This window comes from Cherax quadricarinatus, chromosome 1, assembly GCF_038502225.1.
Source record: "Cherax quadricarinatus isolate ZL_2023a chromosome 1, ASM3850222v1, whole genome shotgun sequence".
Lineage (NCBI taxonomy): Eukaryota > Metazoa > Arthropoda > Malacostraca > Decapoda > Parastacidae > Cherax > Cherax quadricarinatus.
Genome location: NC_091292.1, coordinates 48951799 through 48975042, shown reverse-complemented (window position 1 = coordinate 48975042; position 23244 = coordinate 48951799). Strand labels below are relative to the sequence as shown.

Here is a 23244-nt window from a genome sequence, read left to right as displayed (position 1 = left end):
CACCCAGGTGGATGTCTGGGAGTGATCTTGGGTTTCCGGTGTAACTTCTTATTAATAAAAAATAATGTGGAAGAAGCAAATTAACTGAATAATATAATTTTAATAATTAGAATGTATTATAGAGTATATACATTATAGAGTATATACGTTATAGAGTATATACGTTATAGAGTATATACGTTATAGAGTATATACCTTATAGAGTATATACCTTATAGAGTATATACCTTATAGAGTATATATGTTATAGAGTATATACGTTATAGATTATATACGTTATAGAGTATATGCGTTATAGAGTATATATGTTATAGAGTATATACGTTGTAGAGTATATACGTTATAGAGTATATACGTTATAGAGTATATACGTTATAGAGTATATACGTTATAGATTATATACGTTATACAGTATTTACATTATAGAGTATATACGTTATAGAGTATTTACGTTATTTCTCCAATATAAGTCTATAAGAACAACTCAGAACAATAACAGCGAGAAGTGGAGGTGAAAATTTTGATTTAGTAAACACTTTTGAAAAGTTGAAACTAACATTTAGGGTAACTTTCGCCAGGTACCGGAGTTCTTATCAAGCAAATAACTGGTACACTTCCACTGACATTCAGTTTTAACTAAATGAAAGTTAAAGTTCAGTTGTTGCTCCAAGGAGTTAGAGCTAGTCTTCCCATTCTCGTATCATACCAGATTGTGTTTCATTCCCCGGTCCCTGAATGATCGTAACCAGTTCAGTATTTCTCCAGTCATACAGTAGTAATAATATTGGAATCAATATTATATTTCTGTTACTACTTGAACACTGGTATTGTTAAGAGAGATACCGAGGAGTGACCCTTGTAGGTTAAACGCTCTCCGGGAAATTTATAATAATAATGTGTTGCAGGATGGTCGTGGTGATATATGTCAGAGGATGAGGCAGTATGGTCACGGGCGAGGCTGTGACCAGGGTGGCTGCTGCCAGTACTCGTGTGTTCCAGCTCGTTACTGCTTCATACTCACCAAGAACCTCACACCTGATCAAGCTGTTCTCCTAGAACCCATGGGTATGGCATTTATTATAGTCATGAGACTGATAGAGGGGAAAAATTATAGTCACAGGTGGAGAAGAAAGAGATGGAAGAAAAAGATGGTACAGGAACACCGACGTGGGAAAGGAGATGATAGGACACAGATATAAGAGAAAGAAAATGTAAAGGACACAGATGGAGAAAGATATGGAAGAAGGGCACATGTGAAGGAGAAAGTTGGTAGAACACAGGTGAAGGAGAAAGTTGGTAGAACACAGGTGGAGGAGAAAGAGCTGGTAGGGCAGGTTGGAAGAGAAAAATATGGTAAAAGGGCACATGAGGAGGAGAAACAAACAGTAGAAGGAAGGTGTTGTAAGACCAAGTAGGCATATGGATTATTAATAAGGTAGTACTAAACCCGTAAGGGTCATACCGTGCCTGTGACATGGGAGGGAGGGGGGGCTAATCATGTTTGATGTGAAGAAGGAAAAAGTAGATAAAACATCTAGTCAATCCATTACCTGAAGCGTGTACCGGGGTCAGCGCCCCCGCTGCCTGGTCCATGACCAGGCCTCGCAGTGGATCAGGACCTCACCAACCAGGCTCATAACCTGTTATTAACTATAATTTTCAGTCTCAACAAACTCAAATTGCAATGTTTTAATTGTTTTAAATATGTTATAGTAAGGAGGAAAATATAACACATGGATTACTTTGTTTTATACAACACAATCACATTAATTTTGTGTAATAATTTGTTCATGGTTTACAAAACCGTGAGTAATTACGAGTAAATAAGACACGTACAACACATGGGTTGCACAACAAACATGACTGGACTAGCTAGGCATAGAATTTCGCAAAATATTAATCAGAACATTGAGTAAGGTTGGAGTGAGGACACCTGCCTGTGGGGTTCCTTATCAAAGAAGTCAAGGAAGATAGCGGTGGAACTATCAGTATGCAAGGTGAGAAATGTAATTATGCAATGTTGCACATTCCTTCCATGCATGAAACCATGCAACCGAGAAGACAGGAATTGTTTGATTCCATGCATGAGACGATTTAGAATGATCTCTCATATGCTTTACATTATCAGCTAGTATGAGATATTGGGCGAAATACATTTAAATGAACCCAGTCAACAATCATGCAGATACATATATAATATTTTATTATGGTACAGTAAGACTAATCATGAGTTTTTTCTTAAAGTGCTGAAAGTTAAAATTAAAAAAATCGCCCTTCGGGGAGAGCTCCCCATTCTTCCTGGGATAAAACGAGATTTGCCAATCTCTCCCATTCCCCTTACGAGTTTTGTGTTTTCTATGACTATAATGATCACAGAAAGCTCTAAATCCGTACGGGTTATTCAACTCTGGTGTACTAAGAGTGAGAATTGTGGTGTACAGGTGTGGCACACAACGCAGTAGAGAACATCAGTGTGGAAGGAGAAGATGTTCTGGTGTTGGGCTGTGGACCTGTAGGACTCCTCGTCATTGGCGTCGCCAAGGCACTGGGTACTTATGAAAAATATTCGTTTTCAAACTAACCTTATTGTATTAATTATTAGAATATTCCATATAATATATATTAAATAGCCACGAATGTCTAAATACTTTCATCACTTCTCATATAGTCTCGTATTTGGTAACCATTAATAATTAATGTACTTGAAGTTTTGGCTGGGAAATCTGACAATCAAAATTTAATAAACATTCTCGTGTATAAACCACCAGATACAACTTCCCAGCCGTTTAAAGATCATCTAATCAAAATCAAACGCTAAGAGATCAGCTACTGAAATTCAAATACTGCCTTGAAAATCATTCAAACTCTTATTTAAACATCCTGTTGTTGGGTGATTACAATTTAAGCACTTAAAGGGGAAAAATATAGCAAATGTTATAATAGCAAAGGTCTTGGAAGGCAGTTTGGATGAACAATCATCCAAAAGAATTATTAGGATATATTCAAACTCAATTTCAAGAACAAACTGTGATAAAACAAAGCATGACTTTTCTGCAATAACCGGGAAGACAGTACAAGTAAGACGGATTTGAACCAATCTCGAGATGATGTCAGTAAACCCATACGGGTTTATTTTTTCCATTAATAAAAATAAAAACCTATAATTGGTCTGTTTCTTAGCTTAAATTGATTACCTCAGAATCCTGATCTTTAACCATTCTTCTTTTTATTAGACTGATGAAGCCACTGTGTGACGAAACAATTCCACAATATACACAAGTGTTGCACATGTGTGTAATTTATTAACTTCTCGGTTCTCTAATCCATTTAACTGCATTATTATAAATGGTTGCAGGTGCTCGAGCAGTGTACGGGGTGGACGTGGATGTCGCAAGACTGGACCGGGCATTGAAGATGGGCGCCACAAGGGTTATCAATGGATCCAAGGTCAGACATCGTAAGGTCACAAATACCTGTTTGTGACTGATTTGAATTATACAACTATTAATTGAAGTCGTACAGTTATATGCATATATCCCATACCTGGATTTGTTTGTGGAAGATATTGAAAAAAAAAATATCTTTTGAACAGCTTAAAACGTTCAACTCTGGTGCGCTTATTCTACGTGAAAGAGGATTGTGATTGACGTGGAGTGTGTAGTGTCAATTTGCCAGTTTAATATTTAAAGTATTGTGGTATTATTTCCTGCGAAATATCTTGACTATGCTTTCTTTGAACGACTAAAATTGTTGTGCAATAATTTTGCAAAAGTTGTGTATGCAGTAATTTCGCAAAAATCATTGTGAACCTAACTTTAAATATATATATTTCATTGTGTTTGTTTATTATCAAATTACTGTAGACTTATCTCCAATATATTTAGTTGGATTGTCCTAAATTAAATTGCGCTTGTTATAATAAAGATAGGTAAGTTTTCTAAGGTTCTTTTGGTACAAAATAATTCATTTCTACATGAACAAATATAAAAAAAATTCTTTAAACGTATAAGAGAATATTTTAGAAAGGACTTAATTTTAAAAGAGTTCTTGCTAATTGACCAATTTTACCTATTCGGCACGACATATATATACACATAGATAAACATATGTACGGGTATACATGTATGCATCGGTCTACATCCGTACGTGTATAAATAAATACACTCTGGTGTTCATACATGCGTTCAACGCAGGTACATATACCTACATATGCCTGTTTTATGTTTTTAATTAATATTTATTGACTTCCATATAATATTCTTTTTTTTTTTTTTTTTTGCATTCATTAAGGTGGAGGGGGCTGGGCTTATGAGAAGCGGGGATACCTTTCTCGAGTCACATAGCAACCTAAATCCACTTGCTGTATTGTCGTTGAATATATGAAACAGATTATTTAAAAAAAAGCGTCTTTTTCTTCCATATAGGAAGACATATCCAGAGTTGTGATGCAGTTGAGTGACAATAATGGTGTTGGCCGCATTGTGGAGGCTAGTGGCGCCGCCTCCCTCCTCAACCAGTCCTTCTCTTATCTACGTAAAGTGAGTACTTTCCTTTTTTTTTATCTTATTTAAACGCCAGAATCAAGTTGGGACTTCGTCACCTGTGGAAGACTGTATGCCACTGCAGGAGGTGAACCTCCCGTCCCTAATTATTCTGCATGTAAGCTCTGTTAAAAAAAAAACAAAGACGAGACACATGACCTTTACCATTATATAACTGAACGTTCAGTTGTTGCTGACTTTAGGCCTGGTGGAATGGGTACTTGGAACGTGTAAATATCTAGTTTTAGTTTGCTTGAGGATATCCTCAGTATCCACCCTAAATTTGGCAACACTCATTAGCATCCTAGTGATGCTCCAGTTATATGCAAATGCATACTGTATGTTATATGAGTGTGTATTCACCTATGTATGGTTGCAGTGTAGTAATAGTTACTAGTTGTCAAAGGTACGTGTGTGTGGGCGCGTCCTTTAAATCCTAAGCATAATTGATCTTGCCCGCGCCCTGGGATGATAGAGAGAGCTTCATAAAAAGTTTATTTTTCCGGTATATGGGATAGGCTATCCTGAGAGATGACAATTCCCGTGATTAGTAACTCTATTCATGCTTGAAACTTCTGTAGCTTAAGAATAACATCATTGGCCCTTCTAACTCAGGTAAATATATTTCAACACCTTGTATAAACTTATATCCTTTTGTGAAGAAATATGACACGAAACATAACTAATTTTTGTTCTCACTTTGTAACTATTTTTTTAATTAAAACATCGGCCGTTTCCCACCAAGGCAGGGTGGCCCGAAAGAGAAAAAAAATCACCATCATTTACTCCATCACTGTCTTGCCAAAGGCGTGCTTACACTACAGTTATAAAACTGCAACATTAACACCCCTCCTTCCGAGTGCTGACACTACTTCCCATCTCCAGGACTCAAGTCCGACCTGCCGGTTTCCCTGAATCCCTTCATTCCTCACATTCCAACAGCACGTCAAGCCCTAAAAAACCATATGTCTCCATTCACTCCTATCCAACATGCTCACGCATGCTTGCTGGAAGTCCAAACCCCTCGCACACAAAACCTCCTTTACCCCCTCCTATAAAAGGATTATTTAGTGTTCTGGTAGCGGGGAGTAAATGATACGTCTTCGGAGGCTTCTTACTTTATTGTTAAGTCGTGGTGGGTACACAGGCTTGTGTGTTGTGCCCATGGCCCAGGAGGGCCATGCCCACGAGAGAGAGCTAGGAGTAGGCCTTGTGTCTTCCTGCTAGGCCGCTGTGTGAGTGAGAGCATGGCAAGGGCAGGCAGGCTGAAGTGGCAACGCCTATAGGTGGCAGCACCAGCATGGCGCGAAATATGAACTAAGCTGGCAGACAGCATGGGCTGCCTGTGCAGACAGTACAGGCTGTCTATATACGCTCGGCCACCTACCGCGCGTCGTCCCGACGCGACAATACTGGTGGTAAAAGAAACTCGGTCTCTCTCTCGTAGGAACAGGGCACAGAACACAAAATAAAAACATATATATACATATGAATATGGAAAAAAAAAGCTTCCTACAGGGAGGGAAGAAAAAACATGTGGGGTGTGCTACACATCGTGGTCAAAGGCAGTGAGAGTCAATGGGCATCACTGCACGCCTTCCTGCGTCTGGACAGATACTGCAACATGGGTGACATCGCTGCGGCTGAGCTGTGACGTAACAGGGTACGGTCTCCTCTGGAACGGTGAAGCAGTCATCGTAGGAGTCGCTGCAGGTTTTCACTCAACCTGGGGCACGACATGCTGGTGCCCTCGAGTGAGGCGTCGACAAAACTCGGCAACTGGGCAGGACTTCTGGCAAGCGACTCAGGAGGACACTTCTCAACTGGTACTGTCGCTGGGCTGTCACTACCGGCGAGCGTGGAGCGAGTTGTGGAGCGAGTCGTGGCAGAGACGACTGGGCGAAACATCTGGGAGTCGTAACATCATACACCAGACTGCAGTGAGAGAGCTAGCAGTTAAAGTGACATCTTTGTGCAGGCTGCTCACTGAAGCTTGTGACACGAGGCTGACACAGTGTGTCATTCTCTCGACAGTTGGAGTTATAGCAGAGGTTAGTCTAAGCGTCCCCAGACTTGTTTCTCTACATATAACTGCATTCTGAAGGTCTGGAGGTGAAGTGAAACAAATCTCGATGGGAATCATAGCAGGTACGATTCTGCAGAACATCACGAGCGACGAGCATAAAAGCTTTCTGTACAAGAGGGCTCGGTCACTCGGGGCTGAGTAATCAGCTGTCAAACACACTGGTCACACGGGTGACTTAGCACAGTGGCGCTAGTCAGGTGTGGCTCAGACCTCACTGGACACACGGAAACTTTAAACACACCCGCGGTATATGCGGTACAACATGGCTTAACTAGCAAATGATACTTTTCTGTGCACAAGACTGACACTAAGACATATACTAAAATGTGAGAACACTGACTGAGAGGAATTAATTAACACACGACAAATATTTTCTCTCAATCTTCTCGACAATTCTGAAATAATTACTGAACACTCGATGGTGACATCATGTGATGTCAGGCGTGATGACGTCAGCAGCACTGTGACGTCAGCAGACATCTCTAGGTGGCGTCAGGCAGACATCGCGAGGTGACGTCAGCAGACATCGTGACGTCATGAAGTCGGGCAGCAGCATCGGTGATGTCAATATGATGTGGGCAGCAGACCACAGCATGTGGCCTGGGACATCTGGCTCGGTAACTCACGTGGTTTGTAGATCCACGTGACATCGCCCACACCCACGTGGCGTCGTGATCCACGTGGCGTCGTGATCTACGTGGCATGCTGATCCACGTAGCTTCGAGTGGCCTCGGACACTCAGATACACAGCTCTGGCAATGAATTCACACGAAAAACAACAGAAAACACAGCAGAGGAGTGGGCAGTGGTGAGTGGTGTATGGTAGGCTGGTGAGGTGTGAGAGTACAGCAGGGCGAGGCAAGGAGCGGCCACTTCCTCCTCCCACAAACACATGGAGAACTCACACTGGACGCAAAAATCGCCACAAAACTCACCTCGCCAGGATAACTAGCAAAGAACACTGATCTGTGCGTTAGTGTGGACAAAGTGTCTCACAAAACACGATAAACATAAGAAAAGTGTGATCAGCTTCTCTTGTGATACATTGTGAACAATAAAGACAAATCTTGTGGAACATAGTGTACCAGTGTGCGTTTCCTAGACAATGGAAGACGTGGACATCCAAGGACACTTCAGCTTCTATCAAGTCACCGATATCTGTCGAAGGTGTTGAGAACACCATAGCTCACGTTACAAAGAGCAAGGTATGTTACGAATTTCTTGTAGATCGGGGGATTGCGCAATTCTTGAGTCACAAGGAGTTTGTAATCAACCTATAATCGGCAGTAAGGTGTGGACTTTTGAGTCCAAACAAGTAGGTATTTCGTCAGCCATCATCGAATGAAATATGCTGACATAACACCCCCTAGGGGTAATTTATACTTACAAATTGTATCTCTTGACAGCCCACTGTTGTGATGGTTTCGACAGCTTCTAGACCTCGTCTGCAGGGGCGGCTGTGTAGACGAATTGCTGTCATTTATCAGCTAAGTGTTCATTATATATAGTCATATTAAACACAGCAGGTAAGGCCAAAATTTCTCAAAAGAGTTTGGTCGTGTTCGAACCGGATAAAGACCACACTGTGGTCCAAATATGTTGTACTACAGTGTACAAATAACCTATGAGCCAAGGTCCTTCGAAAAAAGCTGTAAAACTAGTGTTTTACAATATAAATCAGTATAAATGAGTCCCTCCAGACTCAATCACAGAGAATGGGCAGCCAAAAGAAAACGGGCGCTCACCCAGCGTTCACCCAACGAAAACGGGAGCTGGGTGACTCACCCAACAAGAAGACGGGGGATGGTATCCTGCACCCTCCATCAACTGCTCCAATCTGGAGAAATCGCTGATTAAGACAACACCAAGTGATGTTGTTTGTCTGAGTGTATATATACACATAGTGTTTATAATGTTTATAGACAGAAATTAAGAGACAAGATTGTGTTAAAGTTTGTTTCTTATAGATCTACCTGTTATATTAAAGGAACTTATATATAAAGTGTAAGCTTTCAAATAAATATTAACAGTGAAATTTATATATGTGTAAGTAATATTCACGTGTGATTTACAGTTATACAGTGACATTTATAGTGTATAGTGAATGAAGTGTATAACATCGTTATTTACGATTAATCATCGTGGGCAGGCTGACACAGCAAACTCGAGCCATAAACACCAGACACATGTACCCTGTACCCTTCATGGTCATTGACCCTGAGGTTAAGCTTAGTGGGTCAGTAGTGTCTGGCTCGATTATTGCTGACTTAAGCATAACAAAAACTCAGCTGTTTATAGCAGTACAGTGTTTTTTAAACACTCTAAGTGTGGTGCTAAAATTTTCAGTATACCATTAAAATGGCTTGTTTGAAAACTCAGTTTCAGTCTTTACAGACTAAGATTACACAATTAGAAAATCTAATTTCAGTCTGTATAGGATTAACTCAAGATACAAACATAGATTTTGATGATCTTGAGGTTAAGTTTGGATTATTTACACAACGTATGAAAATAATTAATTCAGACTATACACATTATGAAAATAAATTTCTTGAATCAGATCCATCTGAGGATGAAATTAAAAATGTTTTGGATACTTTTAGTGATCAACAATTAAGGTGGACAGGAGTACAGGCTATCTGCAGCAAAACTCTGTCACAGAGACCTACTGTAACTAGTGGTCAAACACCTGTTACACCTGTAACAACAACAAGTGTCCCATTACCAAGCTTACCTACATTGTCATTACCTATTTTCCAAGGTCATAATTATGAAGAATTCATTAGTGGTTTTCAATCCATAGTAAATTCACGAACTGACATAGATGAGATTGCTAAGTTCAATTACCTTAAATGTCTTGTGAAGGGAGAACCCTATGAACTGATTAAGTCATTTCCGGTGGTCAAAGGCAATTATCAACTAGCCTTACGTGTCTTAGCAGACAATTACTTTGATGCTGACAAGGCTAGAGTTAGACATGCAGTCTTAATATCAAGCTTGAAGCCACCCAAACATTGTTATTCAGACTTACAGGTATTTAGAATTACATTAGACAATAGTCTCAGATCTCTAGGTGCTAAATATGACCTAAGACAATGTGATTGGTTTATCAGTGGTATTGTACAAGATAAGTTGTCACCACAAACTATTGAACGATTAAATATTATGTTCAATAAACGCTATTTCACTTGTGAGGAAATTAGCAATGGTTTACAAACAATAGTTTCGTGCATGCAAGCAACGAGACAAGATGAAAAATCCACAAATCCAGTGGATAATAAACCTTCAACTCAGTATAAAAAGAGTATAACTACTCCCACTAAACCACATAATGGGAAATCCCATATAGGCATTTATCAAGCTGTGAATACAATAGACAGTAAACAGACTGTCACACATAAACGTACTCCAAAATGTGTACTTTGTGATGGAACACATTGGGCACAGTATTGTATTCAATACACATCAATGGAGGCACGTAAACAACGTGTTCATCAGCTGAAAAGATGCATCAAGTGTTTAGGTGAACACAAGGGAGGAAAATGCTCACTGAAGAAGTGTTTTAAATGCAAGGGTATGCATCATACAGCATTATGCCCAAATACTTTTGCTGAACAGCAGCAGACTTCCACAGAATCAGGAAGTCAACAAGCAACAGCATTAAATGTGAGAGATAAGTTTAAAGCAACTGCTCTCCCGATAGCTCGAGTTGAGTTATCTAAAAATTACACAAAACCAATGTGCTAACACTATTTGATCAAGGCTCACAAAGGTCCTTCATAAGAAGAACAGTGCTGCAGAAACTGAATAGACAACCCTATGCCAAAATACAGTTAGATATAGCTGGTTTTTTCCACAATTCTGGTAAACAGACATATGACCTAGCCAGAATCACTGTTGGTCTAGGAAACAGGAAAAAGACAGTAGAAGCTGTGGTAGTAGATGATTTGCCTAAGTCTGTGCAGATCCAGGGATTAAAAGAAACAGTTGCAGCACTGAAAGCAGCTAAGGTCAAGTTAGCCTGTCCTGACATACAGACGGACACAATTAGTCCAATTGATTTAATCATTGGAAGTGATTATTATCACTGTTTTGTGCAAAATATAGTAAGTAAACATGATGTTCACTTGCTGAAAACAGCAGGAGGCCACATGATATGTGGTCCCATTCCCTCTCAAAGTGGGAAAGAAGCTGATATTGATTCAGTGGAAAATGTACTAGTTACGAGAATAACCGCTGATCATGTACCACAGCAAAAATTATCATTACTGGAAGAAATGAATGAACCAGTTGATAAGTTGTGGGATTTAGATGCGATAGGTATTGATGTAAATAAACCAAGCCCACAAGAGTCTCAGACTTATAACCAATATTTGGACACTGTCAAATATAAAGATGGACAGTATTGGGTTAGGTTACCATGGAAATTAAATCCACCACATCTGCCTAGCAATTATCGCATGGCTTTCGGACAGATGAAAGCACAAATACATGAGCTCAGGAAGAATCCAGAGCTACTGACTGTCTATGATAATATCATACAAGAACAGTTGGACAATAAATTCATTGAGGAAATAGTCGAAGATAAGTTGAAGACAAACGCTCATTATCTCCCGCACCATGGAGTCAGAAAAGATTCTGAAACCACTCCACTACGTGTTGTATATAATTGCAGCGCACGTGCAAATAAAGATGTAGCAAGTCTTAATGACTGTCTGATGACCGGACCCTCACTAACTGAGAAGCTTGGAGACGTGCTTATGAAATTTCGCACAAACCCATATGCCTACACGGCTGATATTTCCAAGGCTTTCTTAAGAGTAGGACTACAAGAAATAGATAGAGATTATACTCGATTCTTGTGGCCTGAAAATCCACATGATCCTCAAAGTCCTGTGAAAACTTATCGTTTCAAATCAGTATTATTTGGTGCAACATCCTCTCCATTCTTACTAGAAGCTACTCTAAATACACATTTGAAGAAATCTGAAAGTCCCTTCAAAGAAGTCTTAAAGAAAAGTTTCTATGTGGACAATCTTCAAGGTACTGTGAATAAAGAGGAGGATTTGAAATCCTTATACAGAGAAGCTAACAAGGAGATGAAAGAAGCAAATATGCCTCTAAGGATGTGGAATACAAATTCAAAGCAATTAAGGGAACTTATCAAAGAAGATTTCCCTGAAACTGAAATTCCTGATTGCAACAATATGCTGGGACTTAATTGGAACACACAGGAAGATACTTTGAGTCTCAAAAGGATAAACAATAAATCATGCAGTACACTCACTAAACGTAGTTTACTGTCAGAGGTATCACAATGTTTTGATCCTCTAGGACTCGTCTCACCAATTACCATAAAAGGTAAAATGCTTATGCAAGATGCATGGAAGCTCAAAATTGGATGGGATGAGAACTTGCCTCTAGAAATGAGTCAAGCATGGGATGAAATATCCAAGGAGTTTAAACAACTTCATCAAATTAAATTTCCCAGACAAATAGGTCAAGAGGGAAACAAGTACACATTACATGTGTTCTGTGATGCGTCAACCAGAGGTTATGGCGCTGTAGCTTACATGAGTAATGCTGAAGGAAGTACACTAATTACTTCAAAGGCCAGGGTAGCACCCTTGAAGGTCAGAACAGTACCACAATTGGAACTGACAGCACTCTATGTAGGTACAAAATTAGCTGTCTATCTCAACAAAGTACTTGATCATCTCACTATTGAGAAAACCGTGATCTGGAGTGATAATGAGGCAGTTCTCCAGTGGTTAAGAAATAATAAGAGTAAGTTGGTCTATGTACAGAACAGAGTAGCAGAAATAAAAGAGATGCAGAGAGATTATCTCTTTCTTCACGTCTCTACCCAAGAGAATCCAGCTGACATGTTGTCACGTGGTGTCCCACTCAAGAAATTTGTGGATAATAAATTATGGCTCCACGGACCGAACTGGCTCTCTAATGAAAATAACTGGCCTCAGCAAAAAGCTCACATTATGCCAGAAGAAACAGTCTGCTTGAACACAGCAGAAATAAGTTGTGTAAATACTGCAGACACAACAGAAATAGTCATTGATGGATCTAAATACTCATCTTTGGGTAAACTATTAAGAGTTACAGCTCTTGTCTTTGAATTCATTAAAAGAATAAAACCTGATTATGAATGTCTTGAACCCATTAAATACTGGGTGAAACTAATACAGAAAGACGTTTTCTCTACAGAATATAAATTTCTAGAAACACAAGATAAATCCCCAAAGAAACCTGTCATGATTAATTCTTTAGGACTTTATCTCGACTCAGAAAAGATTATAAGATGTCGAGGAAGAATTCATAATTCTTCACTACCTAAAGAAGCCATACATCCAATATTGATCCCCAAGAATCATTGGCTAACAAAACTGATTGTGCAAAACGCCCACAGTAACGTGTTACATGGTGGGGTAGCTGACACACTTTGTCATATACGACAATCCTACTGGATACCTCAAGGTCGACAAAGTGTGAAAAAACAAATAAAGGACTGTATTACTTGTCGTCACTACGATATGCGAGTATGTCAGTATCCAGGTCCACCTCCATATCCCTCTGAAAGAGTTTGTCATATCACTCCATTTGAGGTGACAGGTGTAGATTACACTGGACCAATAATTTTAACCAAAACAGTTGACAAAGTTCCCATCAAGGTGTACATCTGTTTGTTCACTTGTGCTACAACTAGAGCAGTACATCTAGAAGTAGCCACTGACATGTCTGCTGAAACTTTTATCAAATTATTCAGAAGGTTTGCAGCCAGAAGGGCATGTCCCAGACTGATGATTTCAGATAATGCAACGAACTTTGTTGCTGGTGCTGCTTATATAAGCAAGATCTTTGATCAACCAGAAGTACAACAGATGCTGAATCAACGCAGATGTCGTTGGAGATACATTCCTCCTAAATCTCCATGGCACGGCGGATTTTATGAAAGAATGATCGGCATTGTAAAACGTTGTTTAAGGAAGACTCTTCATCGTCAGAGAATAGACTTAGAAGAATTCCGTACAGTTGTGACTGAAATAGAAAATAGAGTCAACAACAGACCTCTAACTTATGTTACCGATGATCTGGACAATTTAGAAGTGTTAAGTCCATCTCATTTACTCCATGGCAGAAGGCTCGAACCTGTTCCTCCCATGAATGATAAAGAAATCATAGAGGATCCTACTTATTTCGAACCTGAGCAACTCAGACGTAAATTCAAACACCTTAATAAAGTGATTGAACGTTGGGAGAAAATTTGGCGAGAAGACTATCTCACCTCATTGAGAGAACACTTCTATGGAGCTGGTATTCCTGAAAATCATAAGTCCTTAAGACCTGGTGACATAGTGATTATCGACAATGATGGTCCGAGGTCCCAATGGCCACTTGGAAAAATTGTGACCATATATCCTGATGCAAATGGAATCATCAGGACAGTTGATGTTTTGAGCAAAGGTGTAGTGAATAAGCGGACAATAAATAAACTAGTGCCGTTAGAATTACACAGTGTTGAAAACAAAATTAGTGATTCTCCAGAAACCACACAGACTAAAGCTGTTCAGAAAAGACAAGCAGCAGTGGTGGCGAGTGAGAAAATTAAATTAATGTTAAGTGATGAATAGTTCACCTGCAGCGAACCTCCGCCGCCCCCCAGTGTGGAGAAATTTTCTCCAGGAGGGGGGTATCAGCCCCCTTCAGCCCCCTTCAGCCCCTTCAGCCCCTTTCAGCCCTGAGTGGCCAAGCCACTCAGAAGGGGCGAGCGTCTTGTTTACTGCTAGAGTGAGTAATTGATCACAGATGCTATGCCACGTAGTCAAATGACCTCTGCTCCTTGCAGCGGTGTTGCAACGTGTATTTTTATAAGAGACAATACATTCTTACTTTAGCAGGACAATGAAGGAAAATCCTGCTCCCACTTTATTACCATAGTAAAAATAGTGTACATTGTTGTCTACGCTTAAGACAGCAAGAAACAAACATTTTGCTTTGCTTCATCGAGGAGGTGACAAGGATGCAAGGTACTAGGTCAGCGTTTTTTTTTTGTGCTGGGGCAGTGACGGCATGGAGCACTGTGGCGTCTGGGAGACTATCTTTGACTCTAGTGAGAGTGACACTGACGCCAGGATAACTAGCAAAGAACACTGATCTGTGCGTTAGTGTGGACAAAGTGTCTCACAAAACACGATAAACATAAGAAAAGTGTGATCAGCTTCTCTTGTGATACATTGTGAACAATAAAGACAAATCTTGTGGAACATAGTGTACCAGTGTGCGTTTCCTAGACAATGGAAGACGTGGACATCCAAGGACACTTCAGCTTCTATCAAGTCACCGATATCTGTCGAAGGTGTTGAGAACACCATAGCTCACGTTACAAAGAGCAAGGTATGTTACGAATTTCTTGTAGATCGGGGGATTGCGCAATTCTTGAGTCACAAGGAGTTTGTAATCAACCTATAATCGGCAGTAAGGTGTGGACTTTTGAGTCCAAACAAGTAGGTATTTCGTCAGCCATCATCGAATGAAATATGCTGACATAACACCCCTAGGGGTAATTTATACTTACAAATTGTATCTCTTGACAGCCCACTGTTGTGATGGTTTCGACAGCTTCTAGACCTCGTCTGCAGGGGCGGCTGTGTAGACGAATTGCTGTCATTTATCAGCTAAGTGTTCATTATATATAGTCATAATAAACACAGCAGGTAAGGCTAAAATTTCTCAACATCACCTCTGGCTTGCTTAAACAGCTGTGCTGAGCTGAACAACAACAGCAACATACAAGTGACGCTGAACACGTGACTTGAGAAACAGCGTGGGACACTGCAGCGTGGGGTCACTGGGACACCACTTACAATTCTCGAAGAAATTCGGCAAATTTCGGCTGGATCCTGCTTGTACCTGTGTCTGGATGCTCAAACGTGCAGACACGACGTCAGGATAACTCGTTGAGAGATGGATGCTTGTTGTGTAGGGGGATGAAGTGAACAACTTCATTCCTTCCTTCCTTTCTCTATCTGGGCAAACACACTGCTGCGACCACCGCTTTCCACCATTTATAAAAGGATTATTTAGTGTTCTGGTAGCGGGGAGTAAATGATACGTCTTCGGAGGCTTCTTACTTTATTGTTAAGTCATGGTGGGTACACAGGCTTGTGTGTTGTGCCCATGGCCTGGGAGGGCCATGCCCACGAGAGAGAGCTAGGAGTAGGCCTTGTGTCTTCCTGCTAGGCCGCTGTGTGAGTGAGAGCGTGGCAAGGGCAGGCAGGCTGAAGTGGCAACGCCTATAGGTGGCAGCACCAGCATGGCGCAAAATATGAACTAAGCTGGCAGACAGCATGGGCTGTCTGTGCAGAGAGTACAGGCTGTCTACACTCCCTCCAATATTTCCTAGGCCAACCCCTACCCCACCTTCCCTCATCTACAAATTTATACACTCTCGAAGTCATTCTATTTTGTTTCTTCCTCTCTACATGTCTGAACCACCTCAACAATCCCTCATCAGCCCTCTGGATAATAGTTTTTGGTAATCCTGCACCTCCTCCTAATTTCCAAACTAAGAGTTCTCTATTATATTCACACCATGCAATGCCCTCAGACACATCTCCACTGCCTCCAGCCTTCTCCTTGTTGCAACATTCACCACTCATGGTTTCACACCCATATATGAGCATTAGTATAGAATAGGGTAGCAGCACACTGCAGATGTATCCAATTTGGTTTAATATTAAAAACCTATCTGACCATAAACTCAGACACCACAAAATTTACTGTTGTCTTGAGAAAAATGACTTGTTTCACATATTACATTCATTAGGGAACACTAAACTTGCAGAGTCATACTGATTCTGGGAAAATGGCAGACATTCAGGCTTAAACCAAAGAAAGGGAGAGCAGGTCAAATTCTTTGGATTAAGAGCTTTGACTGACTTCAAGGAACCTCTCTTGTAAGGTTTACATTTCCCAATAAATCAACAAAATAAGGATGAACACTAAATCAAGTTTGCTGTATCTTGGACCATCATTAAATCACAACTGGTTCAAATCACACCCGAACCTTGTATAGATGTTTTAATATCTAATTTTTAGGTTAATTGTGAATTGTCCCAGCCAGCCAAGTTTAGTTTAAGTTTAATATGTTTATTATGCACCCAGCCAAAAGATTACCAAGGCATTAAGATATATACAGAGGTAATTTTTTACAAAGGTAATGAACTCACAATTTACAAAGCTTTACATGTGGCTCACAATCAAGGTCTCCAGGTCAGGGCCAAGGCATTAAGATATATACATTTTTTTGCTTTACATGTGGCTCTTCCTCAGGGTGGACAGATGGTACTGATTGGGCTTCTCAAAGCACCACTTTACGTTGAGAATGTCCTCGCCGATGTCATCTTCAAGTCTATCACTCTCAAAACCATTCATGGGCGGAGGTATGCTTAAATCTCCACCATTTATTTATTTATTTATTTATTGCTTCTAAAACATTACACTAACATCATTATTACATTCCTGGGTAGTTCTAAGCCTGTAGGGATCATAATGCAAATGGTCATTGGCAGAAGTACATAATCGGTCCAGGAACTGGGCTGCAAAGTTTGATAGCAAATAATCACACTTTATGAGAGAGGGGTCATTCCAGTTCATGGGGGAAGTGCTGAACCCATAGGGGTCATATAGTGCCTGAGAAATGGGAGTTAGTAAGCTTTCATTCAAGGGACTGGAGATCAACTCTAATTCCTTGGATTAAAATTACAGTATATTCATTGGGGAAGATGAATAACCCTTTGGAAATCATGCAGCACCTGAGAAATGGGAGGTAATCTGATTTGATTCAAGGTAAAAGAATAACTCTAATTCTTTGCATCAATACACAAATAACCAGCACATAGGAGAAACTCAACAAAAGAGTTAAGTCAAGGGAGCCAGTATATATATTTGTTAATAGTCCAAGATGAACGAAAATGTCACAAGTTTCTCTCTTTATGTGCCGGTTATTTTTGTATTGCTGCAATCACGGTATTGTGCCTTTTTATTTTATCTTGGATCAAGATTCCTTAACTAACATTCAGGCACCCCCTTCCATAACTGAAGATTAAAAGCTGCCTCCCATACATATTTACCAAGCACTTTTTTTTTTTTTTGTGACAACTGTTTTCTGGTCTCAGCTGTTCAAAGTTCTCGATGTTTTTACCCCTGGGGGTTGAGAACCTTTTCCTTGGTAAGAGAATGAAGGGCGTAGATAAGGTAGACTAAATATTTGCAATTCATTTGAAATTTTGCCTGTTATTGTTATGATATACGTATATTAAAAATAAGTTTTGGTGTTGTAACGTATCTGATGATCATCTGAACTAATGTGTTTCTCTGGATGGCAGGATTTTCCACACATGGAAGGAGTGTGAAAGGCTCCTGGCTGATGGTCTGGTGGATGTCTATCCAGTCATCTCTCATCAACTTCCCATGACACAGTACCTACATGCTTTTGATTTGTTCATAACAGGTGGTGCCTGCAAGATTATCCTCGATCCCCAGAACTGACCCCATGGTTCCTACAGTGATATGTATATTCTTTACTATTATACCATCAGTATGTAAGTGATATTTTCAACCTGCAATACAGTTAATTTTATATGGTACTGTACTGTAGACCACAATAAGCTTAAAATTATATTCATGAAGCTCAAAGCCTCAAGGGGCAATGCAGCACCTACAGAATTGGAGGTAATTAATCTTATTCCACGAAAATGGTGTAGCTCCAATTCCTTGGATCAAGAGCCCTTCAGCAGGCCCTTGAAAGTCTAATTAAATGAACCATTACAATAATCAGAGTGGCCAGTGACAAAATTTCCACAAAGGAGACCTGGTTCAACTTGAAAGATAAGGAAATGCCTTTTGAATGCAACATACAGGGTTATAAACTATTCCACACTGATAGTATCAACAAGAAGGGTGGTGGAGTGGCGATGTAAGTCAGAGATAATTTAAATTATTGTGTTAGACATGATATAAGATTAGAAACATAGGACACAGAATCTGTTTGGCTACAGTTTACTGAGGGGTGTGAAAAATTAATTTTGGGTGCGATATATAGGCTGTTATGGGACGAAATTCATAAGGCATCTAGATATGAAAATGTTACGTTAATGGGAGATTTTAACTTTAGAGAAATTGATTGGAACAATTTGACAGGAAATTTTAAGTCTAGTGACTTTCTTGATACGGTTCAGGATTGCTTTTTAAATCAGTTTGTGACAGAACCAACTAGAGGACACAACCTGCTTGACTTGGTTCTTGCCAACAAAGAATCACTAATTAATAATCTTGAAGTATGATGAGCTTGGGGAGAGCGATCACAAATCACTTAGTTTCAATATATTATGGAATTACCCAGCAAACTGCAATCAAGTCTCTGTCCCAGACTTCTGCTTGGCCAGTTTCATGGGAGTGACAAACTACCTGGTTGGGCTATATTGGGATGACCTGACTATGGGTCAGGTAGGTGATCTTGGTTGCCAATATGACGTTTTTCAGAGCATAGTTCCAGCTGCCCTGACAACTTTTGTTACGAGTAGGGAAATTAGACCTAGAAAAATGATCCCAAATTGATGAACAATAGATTAACATATCTCATTAGTCAAATGAGAGGCATATATAGGCGTATCAAAAGAGGGGATGGGCAGTTAAGAAATCAATATATTCAATTAAAGTGAGAAATAAAAATAGGAATAAGAAAAGCAAAAAGGGATTATGAGGCTAAGATCACAAGGGATTCGAAGACTAGCCCAAAAGGGTTCTTTCAGGTATATAGAAGTAAGATTAGGGAAAAGATAGGCCCACTAAATCACATAAGACTAACTCAGGTCAGATCACTGACAGTGATAAGGATATATGTGAAATTTTCAATCATACATCCTCTCATTTTTCTCAGGAAGATACTAGCGATATTCCAGAAATAATGAATTATTTGAACAGGACGATAATAAACTATGCACGATTGGGGTAACTAGTGACATGGTCCTCAGACAAATACAGAAATTAAAACCTAACAAATCCCCAGGCCCTAATGAACTGTTTGCAAAGGTGTTAAAGGGATGTAAAGAGGAACTTAGCAAACCTTTGGCTAATCTTTTCAACACATCACTACAAAGTGGTATAGTGCCTGATGAGTGCAATATAGCAATTGGAATACCTATTTACAAGGCAGGTGACAGGGCGTTAGCGTCGAACTATAGACCAATAAGCCTTACCCCTATAGTGGGAAAATTTATGGAATGAATAATTGCCGAGGCAATTCGTAGCCATCTTGAAAGGCATAAATTGATTAATGAATCTCAACATGATTTTACTATGGGGCATTCCTGGCTTACAAATTTACTAATTTTTTTAATAAGGGTGTTTGAGAATGTAGATCATGGTAATGAATATGATATTGTGTATATGGACTTCAGTAAGGCTTTCGATAGAGTTCCACACCAGAGGCTATTGAGGAAACTTAAGGCACACGGAATAGGAGGAGAAATTTTTTTTGCTGGGTAGAGGCATGGTTGACAAATAGACAGCAGAGAGTTTGCATAAATGGGGAGAAATCAGAATGGGGGCACGTCACAAGCGGTGTTCCTCAGGGGTCAGTGTTGGGCCCGTTGTTGTTCACAATTTACATAAACAACATAGATGAGGGAATAAATAGCGACATAAGCAAATTTGCTGATGACACCAAAATAGGCCGTCCAATTCATTCTAATGAGGAAATTAGAGCACTCCAGGATGATTTGAATAGACTGATGCAATGGTCGGAGAAGTGGCAGATGCAGTTTAATATTGACAAATGCAAAGCTCTAAATATTGGACAGGTAAATAACCATGCCACATATAAAGTATTATTTAGGAGAAAATTATTTAGGAGTTCTGGTTAGCAGTAATCTGAAACCTAGATAACAGTTTATAAGTGTTCGCAATAAAGCTATAAATAATAGAAATCCTCAGGTTGTTCTTCAACTCTATATATCCTTGGTTAGGCCTCATTTAGATAATGCTGCACAGTTTTGTCACCGTATTGCAGAATGGATATAAATGCTCTGGAAAACGTACAGAGGAGAATGACAAAGATGATCCCATATATCAGAAATCTTCCCTATGAGGAAAGACTGAGGGCCCTGAATCTGCACTCTCTCGAAAGGCGTAGAATTAGGGAAAATGCTGAAAATATCCAGCAAAGACAGGACTCGCAGCAATGGTTTCAAGTTAGAAAAGTTCAGATTCAGGAAGGATATAGGAAAGCAGTGGTTTGGTAATAGAGTTGTGGATGAGTGGAACAAACTCCCGAGTACCGTCATAGAAGCTAAGACGTTGTGTAATTTTAAAAATAGGTTAGATAAATACATGAATGGGAGTGGGCGGGTGTGAGTTGGACCTGACTAGCTTGTGCTACTAGGTCTTATGCTGTGCTCCTTCCTTAAGTGGAAGTGACCTGACTAGGTGGGTCATTGGTTTAAGCAGGGGAATGACATGGACCTGCCACGCATGGGTCACTAGGCCTGTTGCAATGTTCCATCTTTCTTATGTTCTTACGTTCTTGTAAGATTTCTGAATTTTACGACCACAATCCCTTGACTTTCATAAATACAATGAAATCAAACAATGCCCGGATTCTGGGGTGGGCTCTCAGAATTCAACCCTATTTATTAGCATACATCATTTAAAAGAATAAAGTAATGTTCCTGCTGATGCTCTTTCACGTCCATAATAAAGTGAATAAATTGACAGTTCTATTGAGACACCTCTGTCTAAAAATTACTTAAAAAAATTAAACAACTATTCAAATTTCTGTTATATTTCTCATATGTATTTTTTTTTTATTTGAAGTTACTATATGTGAATATAGTAAGTTTGTGTGTCAAGCTGGAATGTGATCGAGAGACTTGGCTGTCTACTTGCCTCCTCTCCCTCATCCCTGACTACTCTCATATATATTAGTGACGAGCTGATGGAATATCGAGAAGTCGGGCTGTCTACTGGCCTCTTCTCCCGGATCCAAAACCCTTACGGAGTGAGGCACAAATTTAAAACTCTAGATCCTTACGATGTGGTTTATGGTATACTTCACCATACAAAATTCTGTGACAAACTTCCTGGTGTGACTCACTGCTGTGAGGCTAGGGGAGTGTTATGCTGAAATGTGGCCTTGTAAGACATAACTTTCATATTTGTTCATCTATCTAATATTACATTGCAATTATCCTTGTTAGTAGCTAAAATGAAATTATCAGCTTTAAAATATTATATAATCATTTTTTTATTTCTCATTATCATTATATGTATATATTTATATGAAAAATTTGTTAGGAAATGGATTGTTCACTATGGGTGACGTCCAGTTAATAATTGTGTGGCTATTGGCCTCTGCACTACTCACCTGACACAAGCTGATGTCAGGGGTGCATGGTGTGATATTGGTACTGCAGTACAAAGCCTCTCGCTGTCTCGAGAAGGTCTATTTGGTTTTCTCCTATATTCAAGTCAAGAAGTTATCTACAGTAATGTAAATTCTCTCAGACTCTAAAAAACATAGTAATTGTATGACTCCAAGTTTTATTAGAAGATCTATTAAGTATAAAGGACTTCTATTATACTGTTCAAATTACATGTCGTTAATCTTCATAAATCTCAGTTTGGAGACGGTAACTTTATCAGTTCTCTGTGTAAAGAGCCAATCAGCTAGAATAGATATTATTGTAAACAGTGTATATAATTAAGAAGTCTGTTAGGTGGTTGTATTTAATTGATAAATAAAAGATATCATTAAAATACCTTATACATGTATTCATGACATAATATACGCCATATTAAAGACGTTTTATTCGAAGTTTTTATGTTTTCTTCACTTACATCATAACTTATTATTACTTTTTGTTAATGGGTATATCTTATACGAATATACGAATAAACCCATAGACGCAACCCACATACCCTAAAACAATTCATAATAGTCTTCTATTACGTACACAGGTAAATAATGGTGTGTCAGACATGGTCGTAGCAGAATAATGTTTGCCTTCAAGTATATACACTATGTACAATGTGCTAATTTAACGATGGGTACTCTATTGATCATTAAACCCTTAGCACCCAGTTAGCTGGTTGGGAGGCAGTCTATATGGGAGTGTGACATATGCCGAATAAAATGTAACATAATCAAATAACCCGCAGATAGAAGAGAGGAGCCTACGACGACGTTTCGGTCCGACTTGGACATTTACAAAGTCACACTAACGAGAAGTAAGACGGGTTCGCTCTCTCCCGACCTGTAAGATGCTTAGTCTTGACGTTGAGTCCCTCTTCACCAATGTCCCTCTTGATGATGTCCTTGATTTTCTTAGAGAGAAGGCCCATGAAGGGTTTCTTCATCTCCCTATACCAATTGATGTCTTTCTTGATCTTATCCGCCTCTGTGTGGACTCTAATTCCTTTTCCTTCCAAGGGAAATATTATTCTCAAATCTTCGGTGTCGCTATGGGCTCTCCTCTCTCTCCTGTCCTTGCTAATCTTTACATGGAATACTTCGAGACTGTTCTTCTTACCATCGATGTGCAC

General features: G+C 39.5%; 1 protein-coding gene across 2 annotated transcripts in view; it reads left to right on the top strand.

Annotated features, from left to right (window-relative positions):
- The window catches only part of LOC128687972 (L-threonine 3-dehydrogenase-like), a 114937-nt gene extending 92421 nt beyond the window's left edge, over positions 1–22516 (top strand). For both annotated transcript variants that reach the window (XM_070082161.1, XM_070082172.1), the window contains exons 5-10: positions 906–1065; positions 2442–2549; positions 3356–3447; positions 4425–4538; positions 16975–17084; positions 18030–22516. In XM_070082161.1, coding sequence (XP_069938262.1) covers positions 906–1065; positions 2442–2549; positions 3356–3447; positions 4425–4538; positions 16975–17084; positions 18030–18192 — 747 coding nt within the window. In that variant the 3' untranslated portion in view covers positions 18193–22516. The remainder of the gene's footprint in view (positions 1–905; positions 1066–2441; positions 2550–3355; positions 3448–4424; positions 4539–16974; positions 17085–18029) is intronic.
- Positions 22517–23244: the final 728 nt, after the last annotated feature.